General features: G+C 31.9%; 1 protein-coding gene across 7 annotated transcripts in view; it reads right to left on the bottom strand.

The window, feature by feature from the left end:
• The window catches only part of LOC148615598 (uncharacterized), a 78,349-nt gene that overhangs the window by 42,583 nt on the left and 12,307 nt on the right, over nt 1–23,459 (bottom strand). For 4 of the 7 annotated variants that reach the window (XM_088581986.1, XM_088581992.1, XM_088581988.1 and 1 more), the window contains exons 17-51: nt 23,016–23,238; nt 21,806–21,982; nt 21,353–21,448; nt 20,928–21,094; nt 20,350–20,491; nt 19,842–19,982; nt 19,519–19,641; nt 18,907–19,119; nt 18,469–18,618; nt 18,075–18,136; nt 16,042–16,089; nt 15,621–15,792; nt 15,176–15,329; nt 14,717–14,874; nt 14,243–14,410; nt 12,989–13,009; nt 11,948–12,151; nt 11,236–11,371; nt 9,866–10,009; nt 9,391–9,542; nt 8,845–9,034; nt 8,364–8,605; nt 8,033–8,141; nt 7,643–7,828; nt 7,027–7,331; nt 6,668–6,811; nt 6,329–6,458; nt 5,473–5,802; nt 5,173–5,277; nt 4,772–4,789; nt 3,735–3,848; nt 3,361–3,426; nt 2,663–2,929; nt 834–863; nt 149–166 (exon numbers count right to left, since the gene is read on the bottom strand). In XM_088581986.1, coding sequence (XP_088438112.1) covers nt 149–166; nt 834–863; nt 2,663–2,929; nt 3,361–3,426; nt 3,735–3,848; nt 4,772–4,789; nt 5,173–5,277; nt 5,473–5,802; nt 6,329–6,458; nt 6,668–6,811; nt 7,027–7,331; nt 7,643–7,828; nt 8,033–8,141; nt 8,364–8,605; nt 8,845–9,034; nt 9,391–9,542; nt 9,866–10,009; nt 11,236–11,371; nt 11,948–12,151; nt 12,989–13,009; nt 14,243–14,410; nt 14,717–14,874; nt 15,176–15,329; nt 15,621–15,792; nt 16,042–16,089; nt 18,075–18,136; nt 18,469–18,618; nt 18,907–19,119; nt 19,519–19,641; nt 19,842–19,982; nt 20,350–20,491; nt 20,928–21,094; nt 21,353–21,448; nt 21,806–21,982; nt 23,016–23,238 — 5,105 coding nt within the window. The remainder of the gene's footprint in view (nt 1–148; nt 167–833; nt 864–2,662; nt 2,930–3,360; nt 3,427–3,734; nt 3,849–4,771; nt 4,790–5,172; nt 5,278–5,472; nt 5,803–6,328; nt 6,459–6,667; nt 6,812–7,026; nt 7,332–7,642; nt 7,829–8,032; nt 8,142–8,363; nt 8,606–8,844; nt 9,035–9,390; nt 9,543–9,865; nt 10,010–11,235; nt 11,372–11,947; nt 12,152–12,988; nt 13,010–14,242; nt 14,411–14,716; nt 14,875–15,175; nt 15,330–15,620; nt 15,793–16,041; nt 16,090–18,074; nt 18,137–18,468; nt 18,619–18,906; nt 19,120–19,518; nt 19,642–19,841; nt 19,983–20,349; nt 20,492–20,927; nt 21,095–21,352; nt 21,449–21,805; nt 21,983–23,015; nt 23,239–23,459) is intronic. The other 3 variants (XM_088581989.1, XM_088581990.1, XM_088581991.1) reach the window with 3 other exon arrangements.

Raw genomic sequence — 23,459 nt, 5'->3', positions numbered from 1 at the left:
TCAAATTCAATGAAATCTAGTGTAATCTATTTAAGTATTTTAATTATATTCTCATTTATATAAAATAAATGCAACAGGAACTGGAAAGACACATGCAATGTCAAAATAAACCATGCTAACTTCATAACAGAAATATGACAAAACTTACATCCCCTAGCCTTGACATCTATAACAGGTTTACATTTATTGTTGTTTACACTCTATTAAAATTATTGACTATTTATATAAAGCATGCATCTTGTGCTTTACTTTTAGCTGTTTAGTAGTTGTAAAAACATTTTAGTTAAACCATACAATTATTACTCATTTTAAATTGAATCGTCTTGAAAAAAAAAACCCAAACATATGGGACAAAATAATACATGTACTTCAATAAAATAAAATTAAAAAAAAAATATTCTTAAAGAACAAAAGTATATTATACAATCTGTCTCCAATAAAAAAAAATATTCACTTTGTTTCCTAGGTAAAATATTTCTGAAATCTTTTCTCAATGATAAATTCTGTTTATGTAATATAAAATATGACAAGCACATCGAAAATAAATTCTCTCTCTGTCATACAGTAATTGTAAAAGATCTGATTTTATCAATCATTGCAGGAGTGAGTATAACAATATATTTTCAAGCAAGGGTTTTAGTCTCATGGTAAAATAGGAATACATCAAAAAGGTTACATTTCTCAAAAGAAGTAAAATAATTTATGTTCAATAATGGTTGCATATATGTCCAGGTAAGTAAAAAAAAATGATAACAAAAATTGTGGGTTTTGTTGTCAGGGTTTTTTTCTTAAATAATAATAACATTATAATAACAAAGAACAATAACACTTACTCAAAAAAGAAGAAACATCAGAAAGTTTCACTTACCAGAAACAGTATCAAAAGAGAAGCAAAGATAAAGTACATGTATCAAAATGAAAAGTTTGTTTCTGATGGTATAATGAAATATCAAGCCTAATGATTTAAATGGAATTTTTCAATCAACCTAATTGTATATATTACACTTTAATGACCCATCATAAACACAATGAATCTGAAGAATATAATAATAATAATTCTGGACCACTGGACAACCAGGATACAAACAACATCCAAACACACCCAAATCCCTTGGTCAGTGGACAACCAGGATACAAACAACATCCAAACACACCCAAATCTCTAGGTCACTGGACACCCATGATACAAACATCCAAACACACCCAAAACCCTTGGTCACAAGGCACACAGGTTACAAACAACATCCAAACACACCCAAAACACTTGGTCAGTGGACAACCAGGATACAAACAACATCCAAACACACCCAAAACCCTTGGTCACAGGACACCCAGGTTATAAACAACATCCAAACACACCCAAATCCCTTGGTCACTGGACAACCAGGATATAAACAATATCCAAACACACCCAAATCCCTTGGTCAGTGGACACTCAGGTTACAAACAACATCCAAACACACCTAAAACACTTGGTCACAGGACAACCAGGATACAAACAACATCCAAACACACCCATATTTCTTGGTCACTGGACAACCAGGATACAAACAACATCCAAACACACCAACATCCCTTGGTCACTGGACAACCAGGATACAAACAACATCCAAACACACCCAAATTCCTAGGTCACTGGACACCCAGGATACAAACAACATCCAAACACACCCAAAACCCTTGGTCACAGGGCACACAGGTTACAAACAACATCCAAACACACCTAAAACACTTGGTCACAGGACAACCAGGATACAAACAACATCCAAACACACCCATATCCCTTGGTCACTGGACAACCAGGATACAAACAACATCCAAACACACCAAAATCCCTTGGTCACTGGACAACCAGGATACAAACAACATCCAAACACACCCAACTTCCTTGGTGGATTTAATATTAAGTTCAGCAACTTTATGGCAAATGATAGATCTAAATGAATTTGAAGCATTTCACAGTATGCAAAAAAAACCCTTCCAAATATTATCTACTTTTTTAATAGGGCACATTTTTTTCCAGATCTGTTATTTCAGTGATTAAAAACACTAATTATTAAGTATGCTTTAAATTGTTAAAAAAATTGGAAGAAGTGAAGAAAGCAATTGGTGCAAGCATAAATCAGCTATGTATTTGATTCTAGAAATTCAAGCTGCAATGTTGATTAAAAAGCCATTATAAGCAATAATCATCATAATCATTGTTCACAAATAAATACTTCAATTGTGCATGTTACCTTACCTTTTAATCCTTTTGTTGAAATAAAAATGTGTTAACATTAACAAAATGAAGGACCAAACAACTAGAGTGTGATCATGGTCATAAAATTCCATCTAACATATATGATTCTGAATTCTGTTACCATCAAAGCTATTGGTAATTTTAAAATTTTAGTATGGAGCACTCTTATAATTAAATTTACTTCATGAATTGAATTAAGAGCTACACAAAAGAAATCAAGCTTTTTTGGGTTTTTTTTCAAATGGCCATAACTGGTTAGTAAAGCCCACTGCATAAAATAATTTGTAACTATTTTTTAGAAACCAAAAAAAAAAATCAGGTTAAACACATCATTTCTGGTTACTTGAAACACCAAACTGCAAAAGTTTTCATTCTCTTATTTTTTTTATTACAGAGAATAAAAACTTATGATATACCAACCTTTCAGAGATTTATTTGATTCAACACTCTTTGCAGTTCTTGCCCTAGATGATCCTCCTCTAAGGCTTCTGGAAGGAGGAGGTTTACTTAAGACATCCAGTTCACCGCCAAATACCATGGGTATGTTGAGGTAAGGCCACATGTCAGTAATCAAAGTAGCAAAAACACTGGCATCTCTGCCATGGAGACGAGGGAGGAAAGTATCTCTGATTGCCATTACAAGTGCTTTCTCTTCTTGCTGAAGTTTCTGTTCAGACCATAACCCATCTGAAAGATCAAGTACACGCAGATATTATGATTAATACTTAACTTGTGCCTTACAGTATACGGTTATAGAAAGTTTATTTAATCCATAAGTCATATTACTTTGTTACAGTATAAAAAAGCACAAGAACATCTAATCAGAAATGAGAAACAAAAGAGAATTCTAAGTCAAAACTGTATTTGGTTGAAATGACACATCTAAAAAATAGTTAAAGATATGGGAATAAAAGCAACCATAATCAAGTCATTATCCACAAGTCATTATCCACAAGTACATCTAATGATAATGTTCATCTAATATGCTGTTGTTTTTCTTGTTTTTTTCTTTTGGATGATTTATTTCAAAGCTAATTCTTACTTATTAACCTAATGACATATCATATGGTATATCATATTATATTATAATGTAATTCATGATGATGTCCAATACATACAGTCTTCTTCAGTTTTCTCTTGTTTGTCTCCTCCAGCCTCATCTTCCTCTAGAATTCTGTTGGTGTCTGTAAAACATTTACCTGGTACCATCAATTATGTTGTTAATTACATTTAATGAGACGGTATCACTAACTACATTAGAACAGTTTAAGACAAATGAACTTTATCCATCACATTTGATGAATTTCATTTATGGCTTTACCTATTATTCATTTTCTAAATTTTTTTCAGTCTAATAAATGTATAAGTATACCATTTTCCACAACTAGCCACTGGTTAATTCTTGGTACATGCAGTTTTTCAAGGTAATATTGAAATATTGGCACAAAGAGCAAAATTCAAAATGTTGCATTGGATATGATAATTAACCTACCTAAATCTTCTATTGGTTCTTCTTTGATCCTCTCTAGGTAAGCTCCTGCTTCAGACACTACACCCTTCATGGTTTTCATGCTCCAACCTCCACTACTACCACTAACATCACATCCTGATAACAAAAAGTTCCTCGGTCAAGTTCATTTATATTAAAAAAATCATTACACATAACATTTGTGTAATGTATAACTTTGAATGAATCAGTTCAAATTATATCATTAAGGATTACACTTCCAACAATTATTAAATCAAATGTTTCATGTTCAAAAATACATATCTATCAAAAGGAAAAAAAAGCTAAAACAGTTCTGCCTATAAATAAACCTGGCAACTAAGATTGCTGCCCTAGTTTTGCTCAAGCTGAAGAAGAATATCTCAGAATAAAATGACTCTGAAATTGATTATCCCTAAAATATATTTGACATGCAATAGTTTCTAGTTCTACCATTTCTAACATCAATATAAACACTCAGATCTTCAAAGAGTATTAATCCAAACCCACTTTAACCCAGAAGTTAAAAAGACAACAAAAACCATTCCAATAAGACATGAGATAAGTTAGAACCAAATCAGATTAATGGCACAGTTACTGAACAGCTAATTTGTTTCCCTACAGTGACTGAAAGAAGATTTCTTTGTGATTTATCCTACTACACAACATAGTTTACATGTGAAGATGAAAATATAATTAAACAGATAGAGACCAATAAACTCTCCACTAAATCTTCATTATACATTAAACCTTATAATTATCTAAACTTTAAGAGAGGTTAATGACAACTTGAGCTTTAAAAAATGACAGAGAAATAAGACCCCATGGCCCTCAAATTAACCTGCTGCAAAGACTTCAGAATGTTTCTATCTACATTATATGAAAATCAAGAAGCTGACAGTATTGATAGTTGTACCATCTACAATAATGTTTGTCTGTCTCCATTTACATGTAGCCTGTAAACAAAAGCTTTGTTATGTGTCAGCCTTCCATGCACTACTGACTACATCCATTGTTAAAGCATCAATTGCTCAGAAACTTACCCATTCTCTTAATTCTACCTGTTATAATGGAATATTACACATGTTCTCATAACAGAAGGTTTGCAAACAACACACAAAAGCACATTAATTCCATATTCTAGCCTATTAATCTGTTCAGCACAATCAAAAGTATCTTAACCATGAGAAATAAGTCCAATTTTTCATTTCTCATTCCTACTTTTTGAAGAGAAACGAATAAGGAATAAAATTTAGACATTTTGTAACTTTGATGGGACCATAATTATAAACATGATAAAGTGATCAATATATATTGCTGCATATAATCTTATATCCTTCAAACAAAGGTCAATATGTTTTAACTAAACTAACATCTAAAGCAGACAGAAATCTGGGTTATTTCCTAGCAAGTGGGTCATCAGAGAGCATTTTAATAACCTTACCTAGGATAATATTCTCTGAAATTGGTACATTAGTTCCCAGAAGTTTACGATACAGTTCATACAGAGTCATTGTCTTCCTGGATAGTTCTCTGGCACCAACAAATCCTGAAAGTCACATGACAAATTTAATTCTGATGAATTAGTTAACAATAGTCATAGGCTAAAGTAAACCTACAAACATTTTCAAGTTATCATAATCACAGGTTAAAATAAACCTACACATATTTTCAAGTTAACACAATCATTTATATCTTCAAAATATTTATGCTGACCAATAGAGAAATCTTAGAAAGTAGTTACCTTGTCCACAAAGCATGACCTCTAATGCTAATTGAAGGTCAGGTTTGACAATAGATATAGTTCTGAACTGAGCCATTATGTAGTCTGGTAAGTGAGCTGTAGCTGATGGGTAGAGTAGCAGAGCATCAGGATTTCCAGGTTGAACCTGTAAAGCACTATCTAACAAGGCAAAACATGCTCCAGACTGATTTAACTGTATGTCCTCTGACTGAAGGTGTACAGCTCCTTTTCCTGCTCTCAAAGCATCCATTACTGACTGAATCAGCTGAGCAAACACACTGAGGACTGATGGACGTAGGTGGTTAATATTGTTAAAGGACACCCAACAACCTGTACAGAAAACAATACAGATTTGTACTTTAAATATGTACCTCATTTCTGTCATTATAGGCAATTATGTTATTTTTAAGTTGTATTAATGCACATACTAGTATTGAGTACCAAAGTAAAACATTTTATTATATTAAAATAACACAATACAATAAATAGGAAAGTTAATGCTTTACATTTTACTGCTTCACTAAACAAATGAGTTTTTTTGGTAGACGCCTTCGTCAGAGGATTCATTTCATCTGACAAATGTTAAATATCTATAAAAAATAGCCTGCTGAAGGTCTGTGGCAGGACAGCCTATTTGTGTTGTAAAAAAAAGTAGGTTTAAATAGCCAGTTAAACTTGACTGGAGAATAATTTTTTTTATCTGAATGGGTTTGGCACTTGACTTGCAACAAGGGTCTAAGTTTGATCATTGTTGACTGAAGGTATATCGAATTTCATTGAAAGCATCATGCTCTCTGTTTACAAATGCATCGGCAAATAAACAATAACTCTGCTTCACATGACTAATAAATATTACCTGTAGAAGCCAATCCTCTGAATATATCATGCAGGATAACATAATCAGTTGTATTAGTACAGCTGAACTTATACAATGGATGTCCAAGGCTCCTGGAAAGCTCGTGGGCAAGCTCAAATTTACCACAGTCCTATTAATTAAACACATATATGAGTTTTGGTTAGTTTTAAATGCAAACTAATAATCATGACTTAGATATAAAAAGCTTAAATCTAAAAAAAATATCCTTAAATAAGTGATAAGATTAACTCTTTATACATGTTAACTACTGGATTTTTTCTCTGTTAATTCAGGTTAGACACCAGAAATTTAGTTTTCTAATATTTAACCAATACTTACAATAGGTCCAACACACATGGCCCCCATATGAGCTTTAATAGCTTGGGTAAGGGAGACAAATACACGCTCTGTAAGTGGTGTAATAACTTCTCTATTGCTGGATCCAATATACTCATAGCCATAGTCAAACTCTGCATCTAAAGACTGAAATGATAAGTCAGTCAGTCTGCTAGTTATATATTACTTCAATTATCTTACTTATTGTATCTTGTAAGGTTTATTGATTTCCATAAAGTAATATCCCTTCTTTGATTAATGAAAATGTGAGTCACCTAATAGGAATCACAATGACCGTCAATATGTCTGTAATATAAAACTTCCTTTAATAAAATAGCTAAAAGCAACAAAATAGACTATACCTTAACAGAAATACCCTTGTTATCTTTGTTGAAGTAATATCTAAGTTGGGCACTCCAGTCAAATGAGTTAGCCTCAGCTCCAGCATCAGAATCTATAATCCTCTCCAGGAAGTCCCTCAGATGAGCCAGTAATGCTAAAAGTGATGACAGTTTCTGTATCTGTCCAGGGAACAACAATAGTTTTAGTTCCATAGGGTCTATTTTTTCTTCTTCTTTCTCTTTTTCTTCTTGTTTCATTCCCATAGCAGCAGCAGCAGTAATGTTCATGGTATCTATTGGCTCTAAAGTCTGTGGTTCTACTATTGCTGTTCAAGTAAAAATAATCTGAAGTCATATTTTGATTTCAAAATTTGGTTTCAATATTACTCACAGGCAGTCCTCGTTTTAAGGAAGAGTTATATCTTGACATAAATATAGTTTTATACTTATCAAGTCACCATTAAAACCACATTAAATCATCTGTACAATATTATCATAAGGTATATATACCTATACAGATATTCGAAGAAAAATATAATCTGACAAACAAGCTGGAATCATATTGCAAATGACATAATTACAGTAGCTGAAAAAAACCCCCAAAAAAAACAAACTCTGTCTGTGACTAGAAACTTACACAAGCCATCAGCTCCTGGTTCTCCTTCTTCCTCTATTATAGGAGTCCTAGTAGTATCAGCAAGGTCCAACAGGGATCCATCCTTCCTTGAGGCTTCTAGAGATGGAGCACCATAACTACTGCGAGCACCTGCAACTGATGCACTCTCATCCTCTAACATACCATCTCTTGCAGATCTGGCAGCAGCTGAAATATTACATTGGAAAAATAACTGTTAACTGTAGTGATTAGTGTTTCTGCCTCTAGAAGATATAAAGCAGGTCATATTCTATATTCTTTAAATCTTGCAGATTTAAGTCACAAAATATATCTTATAAAATTTGTCAATCCCAAATTGCTCTAAAAAAATGAACAAAATAGTCCTTACAAAGCATTTGACTGAAAACTGACCTTCACTTTCTGTTTTCTCTTGCCTGAGTTTTGCCTCTTTCTCTCCTTCTAGTCCTTTCAGCAGTAATGTTGTGGCCTTAATACTAGAGTTCAGCTTGGCAAGTGCAGCCTGTAATTCATCAGTTTCTTAATTAAAAACAGGTTCTTCCCCTTTCTAAAATGTCAGCTGATTTATTAAATATTGGTACATGACAAAAACATTGCCTGGTACTTGTCAATTTTAAATAGTTTTATTAGATATACTATTATTAAAATGAAAATATATCATCCATAAGCTAATTGTTTTGATATACCAACAAAATACATAGAATAGTTCAAATCATTCACTAACCTCAAGCTTATCTTTATTTCCACTCTCCATTTCCTTTAAAGCAGTCTCGATGGTTTCTGTCATCTGAACTTGTGTGGCAAGGTATACCACCTCAGACACATGATCTAATGTCCATGAACTCTGAGAGTTCTTGTTTTCATCTGTCAGTAATTGATCAGCCACAGAGGAAGCACGGCTTTGTTCCTCAGCCTGTTTCTTACTCATTCTGCTAGGCTGTCTACTGTTAGGTCTACTGCCTTGGCCTGCAAGTTAAAAATTATCAATGTCTACTATGCAATTTTCCAGACTGGGTATTATTTATGCCAATGTCATTTTTCTTCATGAATCCAAACAAGTCAATACTTTTTGTTTTAAAGTCATTGAAACTTCTCAACACCACATACCTTCTAAGGGACCAGTGGAAGAAGATTCAGTATTACAAAACTAACCCTGATATAAATTTACATTAACAAATCAATTTTACGCATTTCTTGTTAGTTACCTCTAGCAGACTGTTTGGTTGCAGATCCTGATGCTTTCAATGTGACTTTTCTAGACCCAGCACTTCTGATTGTTCTGGTTTTTGGTTTCTCATGTCCTAAAGCTGTGGCCATCTGATACTGTAAAGCATTCTTTAGACCTTGAATAAAGCTGGTCAGCCATGTCTCTATCTGTCCTTCACATGGTACAGGCTGAAAATAGATCAAAGAAGGTAATCAGATATTGATCAATGGAATGATAAACAATTTATGATGTGAGGTAGCTTTCTTGTCTTTTGATCTATCGGAATAGAAATTCCATTGAATTTGTTGTGTCATTTTCTTTGATAAAACATCACTGATGACAAAGTAATGGTGAACAGCAGGGAACACAGCACAAATGACATGTTGCCAATACCAAGATATCATAGGTACAATACGTATCTGGTTAATGTTCCACTCTTCAACAGAGACCAACATTACTTCTATTGCCATCTTTTAAAAATCAGCAGCACTGTTCACTCGGAAACAAAAGAATAACTTCAAATCATCAACAAAGAACTGTTTACCTGTAAGAAATCCAGTCTCTCTCCTAGGATACTGTTGACTCCAGTTATCATGTAGTGGTACTTCTCATTGTCTTCCACTTCTTCATATAGCAGACTTCCAACATTCTCAAATACTTTACCAATGTAAACATTCACTTGGTTCAAATCATATCCTAAATAATAGTGAAAACTTACTAGAACTTAATGGTATCTAACAAAACTCCATTTTAAATTAGATATTCATTGAATTCTGTAAAATGTTTTCTGAGAATAAGAGTTTCAAAGTTGTACATGCAAAAAATAGCAAAAAAAAAACTGTTTCAGGGGCCATAACTCCTACATTAGATGACGAATTGTTTGTAAAATTTCGTAAAGGCAACTAGAAATACAATTTACACTCAACCAAAATTACCATGACAAAATAATGTGATTTTAGCTGAAATGACAGCTAATATTCTAATTCTAAAATTATTGGTTTCAGTTAAGATATAATTACCATTACAGACAATATGTAGAACATCTTCCATTGACAGGAAGTAGAACCTAGGGAAGATCTGTCTCCTTCTCTCCAAATGGTTCAGTAGTGATCTCCTACACTGTTCTAAACTGTGGTTCATGTGTTCTAAGATTGCTAGGATGTCTGCAAAATAAGATGATATAGTTAGATTTATTTCAAACAGTATATCAATATAGCTAGGATGTTTGACAATACCAAAAAATTAAATATTCTGAACTATGGCCCTATATTACCTAAAGCAAACACCACAGTCTGATATTAACCCCACAGTCTGACAATAAGCTACCTAAATTTTCTTACACAACACAGTCTGACATTAGGCTACCCACTTTCCTTTCTCAACACTGATATTAGACTACCTAATTTCCTTTCACATCAATATCTGACAATAGGCTACCTACTCTCATTTCACAACACTGTCTGACAATAGGCTACCTACTCTCATTTCACAACACTGTCTGACATAAGCCTACCTACTCTCATTTCACAACACTGTCTGACATTAGGCTACCTACTCTCATTTCACAACACTGTCTGATATTAGGCTACCTACCTACTCTCATTTCACAACACTGTCTGACATATGGCTACCTACTTTTCACTTCACAAGACTGTCTGACAGTAGGCTACCTACTCTCATTTCACAACATCGTCTGACATAAGGCTACCTACTTTTCACTTCACAACACTGTCTGACATTAGGCTACCTACTTTTCACTCCACAATACAGTCTGACATTAGGCTACCTTCATTCCTTTCACAACACTGTCTGACATTAGGCTACCTTCTTTTCACTTCACAACACTGTCTGACATTAGGCAGCCTACTTTTCACTTCACAATACAGTCTGACATTAGGCTACCTTCATTCCTTTCACAACATTGCCTGACATTAGGCTACCTACTTTCCTTTCACAACACTGTCTGACATTAGGCTACCTACTTTTCCTTTTACAACTGTCTGACATTAGGCAGCCTACTTTTCCTTTCACAACAATGTCTGACATTAGGCTACCCACATTTTCTTACAGAACACAGTCTGACATTAGGCTACCTACTTTCCTTTCACAAAACCTGTCCCTATTTTTCATTTCATAATAGTCTGACATTAGGCTGCCTAATTTTCCTTTCACAACAGTCTGACATTAGGCTACCTACTTTCCTTTCATAACACTGTCTGACATTAGGCTACCTACTTTTCTTTCACAACACTGTCTGACATTATGCTGCCTACTTTTCCTTTCACAAAACTGTCTGACATTAGGCTACCTACTTTCCTTTCACAACACAGTCTGACATTAGGCTACCAACTTTTCCTTTCACAACACTGTCTGACATTAGGCTACGTACTTTTTCTTTCACAACACTGTCTGACATTAGGATTTTTCTCTGTTGCTCTCATTAGAAGTCTGAAGTCTCTGTTAACTACAGCAAATCTGTTGGCATCATGTGACAGGGAAGTCCTAACATCAGCTCCAGAGAATATCTGATAACATAAAATATGATAAGTGAACAGGACATCAAGAAGATTCTACCAAATAAAAGGCAACACTTACAAGAAACTTGTAGCCATATGTCCCCCACTGCTGCAAAAAAAGAAGTTGAATGCAAAAGTTCCATAACCCCGGTAAAATTTGTGGAATCAAAATGGTGGTGCAATATGATTAACTACAGATGGTTACTAACAATCCTACAAAATTTGAACAAAAACCGTCAAGTGGTTTCCAAGAAGTTGCATCCACAAGTGTGACCGGAAGGATGCATGGACGGACGCACCAACACTGGCACTTCTATGTAACCTTACATGTAGCAGCTGGGGACAATAAAGACTTCTATCGACACTGTACAAACTAATCTGCAATACAAATGATTTTATATCCAGCAATATCTATCTGAATAAATGAGGTAAAATGTTACACCCTTTAGCAGGTTACATTGATTAAATCCAAATAGAGACTTGTAAACATGAGTGAACCAATAAGACAGTATGAAAGATACTGATTACATATATGATCAGCTTCAAAAGTACCTATCTCAATGATAACATATTCATTAGTAATACCTCCTCTAGCTCAATCCACTTGTCCTGTACTTCTAACCACATTACTAGAACAGCTTCTATCTGTTGCAACTTCTTCTGCCATTTAATGATGTCATCAAGGAATGATCCAGCAGAACTCTGCATGGCTTGTAATGACACTTGATGGTTTTCTAGCTCCTCAAATATTGGTCCTGATTTGTTCAATAGGTATATAAGTCCAGTGTCCTGTAAAAGTATTGAAATTAAGTTGATTTCTAAACATTTTTTTTCTTTTTTTCTTTTCTTAATTACATTGCATATTGCTTTTAATGATAATAAACATATAAAGCATACCGTTATTAAAAACCTTGCTTTTTTAAAATATGACACGAGTCATTAAGGCCTTCAGAACCTATGAAATCAAACCTATTCAAAAATGTTCATACATTATAGTGTATAATATAAACAGAGATGAAGGTGCTTCTTACCTCACATGTAAATGGAAATACTGAAGAAAATATAGTTTTCTAAAAAATGCTCTCACAATAAGCATGATACAGTGGCAATAAATCATTATGTTGGTGTCTCACTCAGTTTATGTACAAATAACAACTACATAAGCACACAACATTTTTAAAACTATGAAAATTCAAAGGCATAAACTCTTTATCCATTTGTTTATAACACATGTTATAATTCTGACTTATGAAAAAATCATTTATGGTACTTTAAAAAAATATATTTTACTAATACCATACCTAATACTGATCTTGTGTATTTCAGTGTCCTATTTGCAAAGCCTAAATTGTTTTAGTTTTTTTTTGTTACACAGAAAAATTGATAACTGACTTGTTAAAAACAGATTCAATAAATATGTTGACTAACAGTAATAACTATTACATCTACTTGTAATATCTAAGTTTGGATTCTACGTGATATAGCCTGATAAGAAAAAGATTGAATTAAAAGAGATTCAATAAAATTAAATTTGTTATTTTCAAATCAATTTTTGACCCAGTTTTAATAAATAGCTACTGCAACAATTATACACAGACAAAATAATAAGCCACACATAACTGATACCTTAACTATGCTATCTTTTATCTGTAAAATCAGGTATTAAATACATACATTATAGTTAGTCTGTGTACAGTGGTACATACATTAAAACAGCTAATGTAATTTTCATTTTCAATAATATTCTCCAGATTTTTAAATATCTCATACATTTTTATCAAGGTGTTTTTTTTTTAAGTTAAACATTAAACATGGTGTTATCGGAAATTCAATCCAGAAAGAAGCATCAATAACAAGTTTTAATCAAACAGCTTTATTTTAAATTCAACATTACAACCTTAACTATTAATTTTGACAATATAGGGTTAGTAAGTCTCGTTCTAGTTTCATTTTCCTATCAAGAACTTCCAATGTAGAATGTATTGAAATCTGAAGACTGATCTGCATTTTATTGTTTACACCTGGGATCTCGAAATTCTGCATTACAATGCAAAATCTTATATTTTACGCTTTTCTTATCATTTTTTTAATATAGAACTACATATGTATCATTTTTTATTGGTATTTTTACACGAAAAGATGCATTGCTTTTAATCTCTATGCATCTGAATGGTAGACTAGGACCCATTCTCATACAACAATAGAATCACATGATGAGACTTACTTCCCCTATTATCATATATAGCTAACCCCAATCTGGATCTATAATTAGGTTTACTATCAGCATGCATATTAGAAGCAAATATAGACCTATGTTAAAACATCTTGATTTGCTTAAATACTACAAATGAAAATCATTTAAAGAATCACACTATAAATTATAAATTCTTGTTCAAGAATACATCTACTATTGGTATAAACACCTTTTTCTTGTCCTGTAAAATTAAATTAGAAGCAGTGAGAAGTAATGCTTGCTAACAACAGAACTGAAACAAGGAAAAATTATAAGGATTCTGTAGTGTAAAGTGAGTATTAATAGTTAATTAGTCCATGCATTTAAAGGCTCTGAAATAAATGTCAAAACAGTTGACAAGTTACAATACTGCTTGTTCTATTTTGATTCTATGTAAAATACAAAAAAGTCAAACCAAAATTAGAATTTTGATTTTGTTTTTGTTTTGTTTTGAAGGAGGGGTGGTCAAGCCAGAAACAGAAATAACTTGATGGGATATGAAAAAATTTTTTCCTCAAAATCCTTATTTGTTTTCATTTTCTCCATTAAACAATTGTGAGAGTAGTATGTGATACATTTCTGGTTTATAACTATGGCATATATCAAAATATTAAACATTAAACAAAATACTATGACAAATAACTAACCTGTCCAAGATTAAGGAGGGAGGATGGTAGAGAGGCTATACTGCTACGTTTGTTTTTCCCAGTGGAGCTCTGATTAGAGATACGACTAGTAGTTCTGGCTTGACTTCGACTAGGGACAGCCTGTGGTGGTTGTGATCCTCCTTCACTCTGTGATTCACTATGCTGGTCCTTCAAAGAAACAAATGTAAGCATCAATATCTCATTTTTTGGTCAGAATGTTAGAATTTTACTCCCGTTTTCATTTGTTGCTACCAACATTGTGGGAAGGACTAAATAATTAACTTTTTTCTAAAAATTCCAATAGTTCAAGTTCATTGAAGCACCAATGTTTAGTTGTGATTATAATATTGTACTTTGAAAAAAATATGAAAACAATGAAAATTTGAACTCTACAGAACTTTCAAATATTATTCTGTTTTCATCACCAAGAAAAACCAGACACCTATCAAATTTTACTTATGCTTCAATTCTTACAGGAACTGCTAGAATTTCCTGTTCAGTTCTGACTCTTGTATGGACCCTCAGTTCAAACAGTTTGCTGGTCCAGATTTCATCATAGGTCTTGAGAGATTGGTCAATAGCAAGATCTTTCACTGCTTTTTGGACAATTGCTCTCACATCATCAATGTGTTCTAAAAAAGTTAATATTTACCATCATAATACCATTCAAATACCAAAACAAGAGAGAAGTTACATAATTTTACTAGTAAATAGTGAAATTCTATCCCAAAACAAGTGGCTGCAATAGGTTAACTATGTTCACTATGTATCCAGAGGTCCAAAATCTTTATATAAGAAAAAACCTCAAAATTATTTTTTTTGTAAAGTCTGCAATAAATGTATAAGTACATTTCTCTCCCAGTAAGTTTTTATTTTGTATGAAGAACAAAATAAGATTATATGTTTCTAAAAGTAAGGTAACATGGCACTAACTTTGTAATCCAAGGTTAATGAATTCCTTCAATGTCATCCTCTTTAGTGTATCATTGTCAATGTTAACAGCCCCTCCTGTCACTCTAACTAATAACTTCAGATGTCTGGTTCTCATAGCAGGATTACTGAGGTCGTCAATCAAAGGTAAACAGGCCTACAAGAAAACTTTCTACTAAGTGTACTCATTTTTACTAGGTAAACCCACTTCTCATAGCAATACATAATTGTATCAATGTCTTAGCTATTTAAACCAGTTTATTGTGAACTAATGAATATTGATAACTGTAAAAAATATAGACAGAATACACAGTTTCTTCTTTTTGTTTCAAAAGTGAAAAACTTTAGCTGGTGATGAGGTACCTGTTCCTATTCAATACAATCAAACATAAAATTCAAATTAGATATTCGAAAAATATAGTGTTTAAAACAATAAATCCATGCATACCTGAATGGTGGTAATAGACTCGTGCAGTCCCATATAGACATCCCAGGTAAATACATCCTCAGGCAGTGCTCTGACAATATCTAACTGCTTGTTTGTCTCTTCTCTCAAAAACTTGGTATTCATTTTCTGCCATCTATGTCTCTTCCACTCAGCTTGTTGATCATCAATTACTCTGAAATGAGGAAAATATACACTTTCGTAAAGATATAAAGCATTAAACCAACTCAATAAATTGAATAGAGTAAAAGTATGAGTTTATGATGAGAATTTCTAATAAATTTTAATAATTTTATAATAAGTCTTGGAATATTTGATATATTCTTGATATTATTTTGTTGCAAAATTATTATTTTAAGTGTAAAACCCAATGAATTGACAACACAATTAGGCTAACAACAAAACAAATAAATAAAATACTGACCTTACAGTCTCCCACACTTGCTTCAAATTATTCAGTTCGTGCCTGCACCTTTAAATATAACAATGTCATAATCAATCAGTACTTAGACTTTCAAACTTAACTACTGCAATCTGAAAAAATCAGGCAGAACTGAAAAACAATGATTTGTGTTAAGAAAAAGCATATGAATTTAAAAATGTGGGCACATAGTTTATAAGTTATAGAAAATAAATTGACAGTTCTTTTGTCATAGAAGTTTCAGAGGATGCAGGAAAGCAAGTTTTACACCATAGAATGAAAGGGGAAAGTGAGTTATCTCCCTTTGATAATGAGAGACATAATATTGACACTTAAAAAAAGAAATTATTGCCATTTCTGCATTTCAGATAAAATTTTGAATAAGATTTCATTGGAAGACATGTTTTTTTCCCACCATGATTCGCCTATTGCCTAATTCTTACAGAGAATAGCACTTTATACCTAAAAAACGTAAAATAAGTTATATTTACTTTAAACATGTTATTGGTATCATTTAAACCAAATGTCAATAATTCACCAACTACATAAGAATAACCTTCAATACCTTTGATATGATACATTTCATTTTAGAAAATAAAAACAAAAGAATATGTTGATGCAACTTTGAAGACTTGTTCAGTACCTTCCAGACAGAAAAATGAAATTAGGCATAATCTGTGTATATTACAAGTTAATACTGTGATACAAGCAACACCATTTTCATGACCAAAAAAAAAAAAGGAAGAAAATGACCAGATGAACACAAAAACTTAAGTTCTATATGTTTTAAACTTTGTTTAAGTAAACCACATTTAATAAAATACTACACAAAATTTACTCTTTCATACATTTAACAATACTACATTAATATGTACATCTTTTTTGGTGACAAATCATGCAAATATATACAAAATACCCCTCCTGACAAATACTTTTTCTAATACTTTGAGCTTAAAAACTTGGCATTTACATGCATTTGTCCTAAATAACATGCTGACAATTGGGAAGAGGATCTACCTAAATCTGCTATAGATGTTATTTGCTGGAAATTTTAATGAATACTACAAAGTGACGCATTAACTTACAAGTCCATGTTCTTACAACTCCAATGCCTATCATACCTAGATCAATATTGTTAGCGTCAGAATCATGGTAACAAAAATAAATAATAAATGAGGTCAATATTGTCACCTGTAAAGCTGTTATGTAGGTTTAAAAAAACTTCAAAAAGTGCTGCACACACACACCAATATTTTTATTTTGGAAGCCAACTGATTTTTTTGCAAGATGTGGTTCATTGTCTAAATTTCATTTTACATTCATTCTTCAGTATTTTGACACATTTAAAGAATCATGAGTTATTCATTTCTTAAATAAAACAACGGCCCAAATTTGAGAATTTTATCAGACAAAATGAAGCTATGCTGCTATATACCAACTTGCCAATACTGATCTATCTATTTAACTGAGATAAAAAGATGTTAAAAACAAATATATAAATAAGGCAGTCTTTTCAATAATAGAAAACCAATTATATTGATAATCATCAATGGAAAATTAAACTAAATGTGCTTGAGTTTATAATTAAACAACTTTTGTGATGAATATTACTATATATATGTAGTATTTGGTAGAGACATTTATAAAATGTGTGTAATTAACTTATATATAAATCAGTGTCACTTTCCATTAAAATTATGACAGTGTAGCAAAATAAAATGATATGAAAACATCTGCTAAGGAATCTACCTTGATGTTGGCAAAATCCTGAAGTCATCAGTTTTGCTTATGATCAAATACATATTGGTTATGTATGAATGGACTACTCTTACAATTCAAACTGGCCTTATTCTAAAAGGCGATTTTTAATACTGAATCTTAAATTTTACAAGATTAATCATGATAAGACAGAAAATAAAATTAATGAAAATTAACTAAATGTATCGAGTAACTTTTAAAAGGACAGATTTAATTAAAATAGCATAAAAGTAGAAATGCAGGAGAACTGAAAGCAGGATGTAACATATCTAACTTACTGTGGAATAATAGCAAAATCAACAACTGATGTTTCTAACAATTCCTGTAGCTCTATCAAATCCTGAAATAAAAAAGTGACTTTTCCTAGTTACAACCAGAAATATACTCCATTGCTTTACTGGTAAGATTCAACAAGATGAAGTTAATTGTCAGATTTCATATCACATTCATTCCTCAGTTTTTTACATGTTTATCTTTTGAAAAATAGATTTTGTGTATGTTAGTGTAATGCTCAAGTTCAGTAATTCAGCAATATATTCGATACAGTTTAAGTTCTGCTAATATATATACAGATAGCTTGAGTCACAAATCTATATAAAATATTCCACCTAATTGCCCAATATTTTTGGATAAGCCTTTACATGTAGGACGTAAAAAACTTTATTTCAATACCTGTGCCTCATTTTCCAGCACAGTAAGTTTCTTTGAGAATTTATCAATGATTATCCAAGCATCATCAATATTACAGTCCCTGTTATACACATCAGAATTCTCCAGTTCTTTGGCTAATGTGTTTACTCTGTAACCAAATGCTTCCAAATCCTAAAACAATGAACAGTTCAGTAACAACAAAATATTCAGACTAAAAGAACAAATCAGTTCTTGAGTTACAGTATGAATCACATTGATACATGTTATCTTTAAATCATATTAATTTAAGAAAAGATAAGTTTATGCCTTGTAATTGTTTCATTTATGCCAATATCTGATTGAATGAACAATTTTTACATATCTACAAAATTTCTTTGAACAATACTACACATATCTACATAACATTGACAGACCTCATTTAATATCAACCATGACTAACAATGACAGTTTGTTTATTACCTGTGTAATTCTGACCGATTCCTCCTGGATTCTTGGACCAAGTCTCTGTTTGGCCAGTGACACCTTGGTTTTTAGATTATTCCACCTTCCAGGTGCTGCAGAAAACAGCTGTTGTGTTTTATCAGGTAGTTTCTGACCATACTTCCTCAACAACTGTACTGTTTTCTTCATCTCAGAAAACTTTCCATCCATCTCAGACTGCTGGGCAGATACCTTTAAGAATCATACACCAAGTAAGTAATGAAAATTTATTTAAACTAAGCAACTTTATAACTATTATTTTCTAAAAAAAAATACAGTAGACCTAGCAGATTTTTACAGTAGGATCATTATTTATAAAATAATCTACAAAAGATATGATCTGTAAAGGAGGAAGTCAAAGAGACCAAAAAGGATCCGTAAATCAGAACCAACAGAGATGGATTCACTCGTAGTTATTACAAAATACAGCAAAGGGTGAACTAGTATCACTCAGGTGTAGTCTTAGCTCTGTCTTTAAGCTTGTTTATTGTTCAAGGAAATAAACTTCATCATCCTCTTATATCAATTCTATGTTATTTCTGTCTCAGTAACCTAAGCAAACCCCTATCTCTTTTTATTATTAAAAATTACCTCATTGAAAAGCCGCATCATTTTCATAAAGGAAGCTGTGTCCCTTTCTTCTCCAGTAATACTCTCAATCTCTGGCTCTGTCCTCTTTAGGAAAGCATCTAAGTTCTCCAACATGCTGGTAACCTACAAGGTAAACACTAAAAATAGGTTCAAACAAACAAAAATAGAATTCAATTCACAAACCATTCAAGATATCCATAGTAAAATGTTTACCTCTGATTTTAGTAATGAAATTGTAAGGTTTGGGGAGAAAGCAATCGCTTAAAGGTTTTCAAGATCCTGTGAGTACACATTTTCCAAAAACTAATGGCTTCAAAGCTTACCTGATCTGAAAGATACTTGGTATATGTCCACATCCATTTGGAGGCATATGTAGTAAGGACTTGTTTGATGGGCTGAAGATCTACACGTAACCATCCTACATTATGGTAGTCCTCTAAACTCTGTAACTCATCCCTGGCAGTCTATTATGTACAATAAAATGATTTAGCGCTCTATGGCAGATATTTTGTGTATTTCAGGATGAAAAGTTACCGATCAAAATGTGTTTTTATTCAAAGCCTAAAGAAGACTAATAATATATCCTTAAAATCTCAACCTTTCCAGTTTTAATTTTGAAATAGATTTCACTTCATCAAAATAAAAGTTTTTAGTGAAATAATTATAAAACCAAGTTTAAAACATTTTTAACTTGCTACATGATTTTCACTATTCCCTGTAGTATAATTATGAACAATTTAAACTGAAATGACTGATTTAAATGTAATGTATCAATGTCATCAAGCAATACTATATCACTACAAATACATCACACAAGTAATATAATCATACCCTGTAAATGTTGATTTCAGAATCAAATTCATCCAGTGCAGGGATTTCTGCTTTCTCATCCTCAGTAAAGTTCTTGGGTGTTAGGAAAGCTCTTCTTTCACTCAGGCCTGCTGCAGAGTCCATACTGCTAGCATTGGATGATCTGCAAGAAGGTAAAAAATAGATACATTTTATAACAAAGCAGAACTGCTAAAAAAAAAAATCCTTTCATCTATACTCAATCATTACTGTCTAATTAAAAATAACAAGGTTTTTTTATATTAAATTTTTTTTCAACCTTTCTTTCCAACTTTGATGTGTTATTATACTACTGCAAAACAGAATTTCATAAACAGTTGTTTTTTCTTACTTCATCAAAAGATGAACTACAAGCCATTTTAATATTTATCTTGATTATGACCTAGCAGTGACTATTCCCATATTTACCTTGATTCTGACCTATCAGTGACTATTTCCATACTTACCTTGATTCAGAACTATCAGTGACTATTTCCATACTTACCTTGATTCAGACCTATCAGTGACTATTTCCATATTTACCTTGTTTCAGACCTATCAGTGACTATTTTCATATTTACCTTGATTCAGACCTATCAGTGACTATTTGCTTGACATTTCCTCCAAACTGTCTGTTGGGACTTCTGAGTGGATTTGGGGACAATTTTCCTCTCAAGAACTCATCAAATGTAAAGTTGACATCTTGTATCCACAGGAATGAGTAGTCACCAAATATTTCTATCAGTTTCTGAAAAAAGAAATCTCATGAAAAAGAAAAATCTACATAAATCAGTCTTTATTACCGTAATAATATCAAAGAGTGTAAGTTTTGTTATAGATCATTTCATGGAATTGTCACTAAATCAGCAAAAAACCATTTAGGTAAAAAAATATATTCCATCTTTCAAAATTTAAAGGTGATGGAACTTTTATTCACACTATTGGCTCACATTCAATGGTAAAGCATCAGTATATTTGTATTATTGGAGAAGTACTAAATATTAACCTTGCATTCCTCACTGTTTTCTTCAACCAGTCTGTTAATATTGTGTAGTAATTGCTTCACTTCATCATCAGCTGATATATAATCTTGGTAGGTACCCTGTGCAAGTAAAATACAATGTTTTGATGTTTAGTGAACTGCCATACAAACTATTATAAATATAATTTCTAATTGTACTCAGAACTGTCAGTTCAAGAGCTAGATTTTGCATATTTTATCATAAAATACTAACTCTTCTTTCCATTCATCAACTACCTTATAAAACTAAGAAAAAACCTTGGACATTATAATACTCTATTATGGAAGATAATGCACCTTAATTTAACCAAAAACAGGAGCATATCAAGGTTAACATTTTTTCTAAAAACTCATTTAACAACCTTCACTAATAATTTGCAGTCTAAGTATCCTTAAATCTAGAAAATATTTTCAACAACAATTAAAAGATACACGAACCTTTGGTCCCAACATTTTGACAAGTTTCCCCCTGGCTAAGTATCCATCAAGCCATTGTTGTACTAGTTCCTGAACGCTAATGACAGAAGTTGACTGATCCAAAGGTGGTCTGAATGCCACTCTATTGTCTATTAACTCCAGTCTGATCGTCAGGATTGGTACCAATGTATCATCATCCTACACAATGTGTAATTAATGAAGTGAAAATTTTATACAAAGAAGGCAAACAAAAAATTTTAAATTCCAAGTCCTCTGTGACAAAACATAATACACTTGAAACAAAAATGTAATATTTTTTCTAAGCGTTTCATTGTACAAATTGACTAAGATGTATTTTTTTTTTTATTGAATATTGATTTTACATCACTGGTCCAAAGAGAAATGGTTTAGTTCTTTATTGAAGGTTAAATGAGTTGTATGTTGTTTTTTGCTGTAAGATTTTTGTTTTCTTAGATTTATTACATACAAACTTTCCTAAAACATTATCCATATCAAAATGTGATGACTGATTATATTTTAATCTAGCATTGCTACTGACTGTAACAAAGACATGATGATGAGAAAAATTTACTGAAAAATGTAAAACAAAAAAAAACATTTGAAGTTCTCTTAAATGCCACCAAGAGATACTATATTTTGAATCAAATTAAATATGATTTACTTTATCTTTGGGGAGAAAGTAGTTATAAAGTAAATAGAAAAAAAACAAGATTATATTAATTAGATGCCACATCCAGAAAAGTTTGTACCAGAGTAAAAGACATTGATATCTGTTTTGACCAAACTATTTATGAATGATTGAACTACAGTAAAGCCTAAAACAATTACTTACTGGCTTTTTCTGAATATAAACAATATTTGATCATGTTATGCAAAATTATAATGGAGAGAATATTACCATAATAAGGATTATTATATCATAATACATAAAAAAGGTGATACATAGCTCTAACTGCCAAGTATTAAATCAGCCATTTGAAGATTTTACCTTAATTTTAAATCATTTTTAAAATACAATTAAACACAGATTTTAAATTATCTTTCAATATAATTAAACACATCCTGAACATCTTGATGTTGACAACATGCTTGTACATGTGTACATGCACTTGAAATTAGTTTTATTTTATTTTCATATCACATGAAAGAGATTGTTACAATATACATTGTAAACTTTGTGTCCTAATACAGAACTTCAACACTGACTAACCTCAGCCATGTTAGCCTGGACTAAGTTGTTGAGCATTGATTTAAGACTTGTAAGCGTGGCTTGTTTAAGTCCATCTAGAACTATAGCATCAATATAGTCTATATAATCCTGCCAAGCTGGTGAGGCCTGACTGATCTGGACTGCATCAAATGACATTTGGACTAATGTGTGTATTCTGAATCCTGAAGGTACTACTAAACTTTCATGCTCCTCTGTCAGTGTTCTGAAATAATAGAAATTCATTGAGTACAACTGACTTTGACTTTATCTGGATTTTTTTTATATTTAAAACCAATTTTCCTCATTCTTGATTAATTTATACAATTAATTAACTCTTGGATAAATTAAACACACATATATATATCTATTTTTTTGTTGTTGAATGGTAAAGGTATAGTTCTTTTATCAGTTTTAAGATAAAATAATCCCTGCAATAAATAAGTT

This window comes from Perna viridis, chromosome 5, assembly GCF_037379345.1.
Source record: "Perna viridis isolate PV_CMFRI_1.1 ecotype Kerala chromosome 5, ASM3737934v1, whole genome shotgun sequence".
Classification (NCBI taxonomy): Eukaryota; Metazoa; Mollusca; class Bivalvia; order Mytilida; family Mytilidae; genus Perna; species Perna viridis.
Note: the sequence above shows the minus strand (reverse complement) of the source record. Positions and strands in the feature narration are given on the sequence as shown.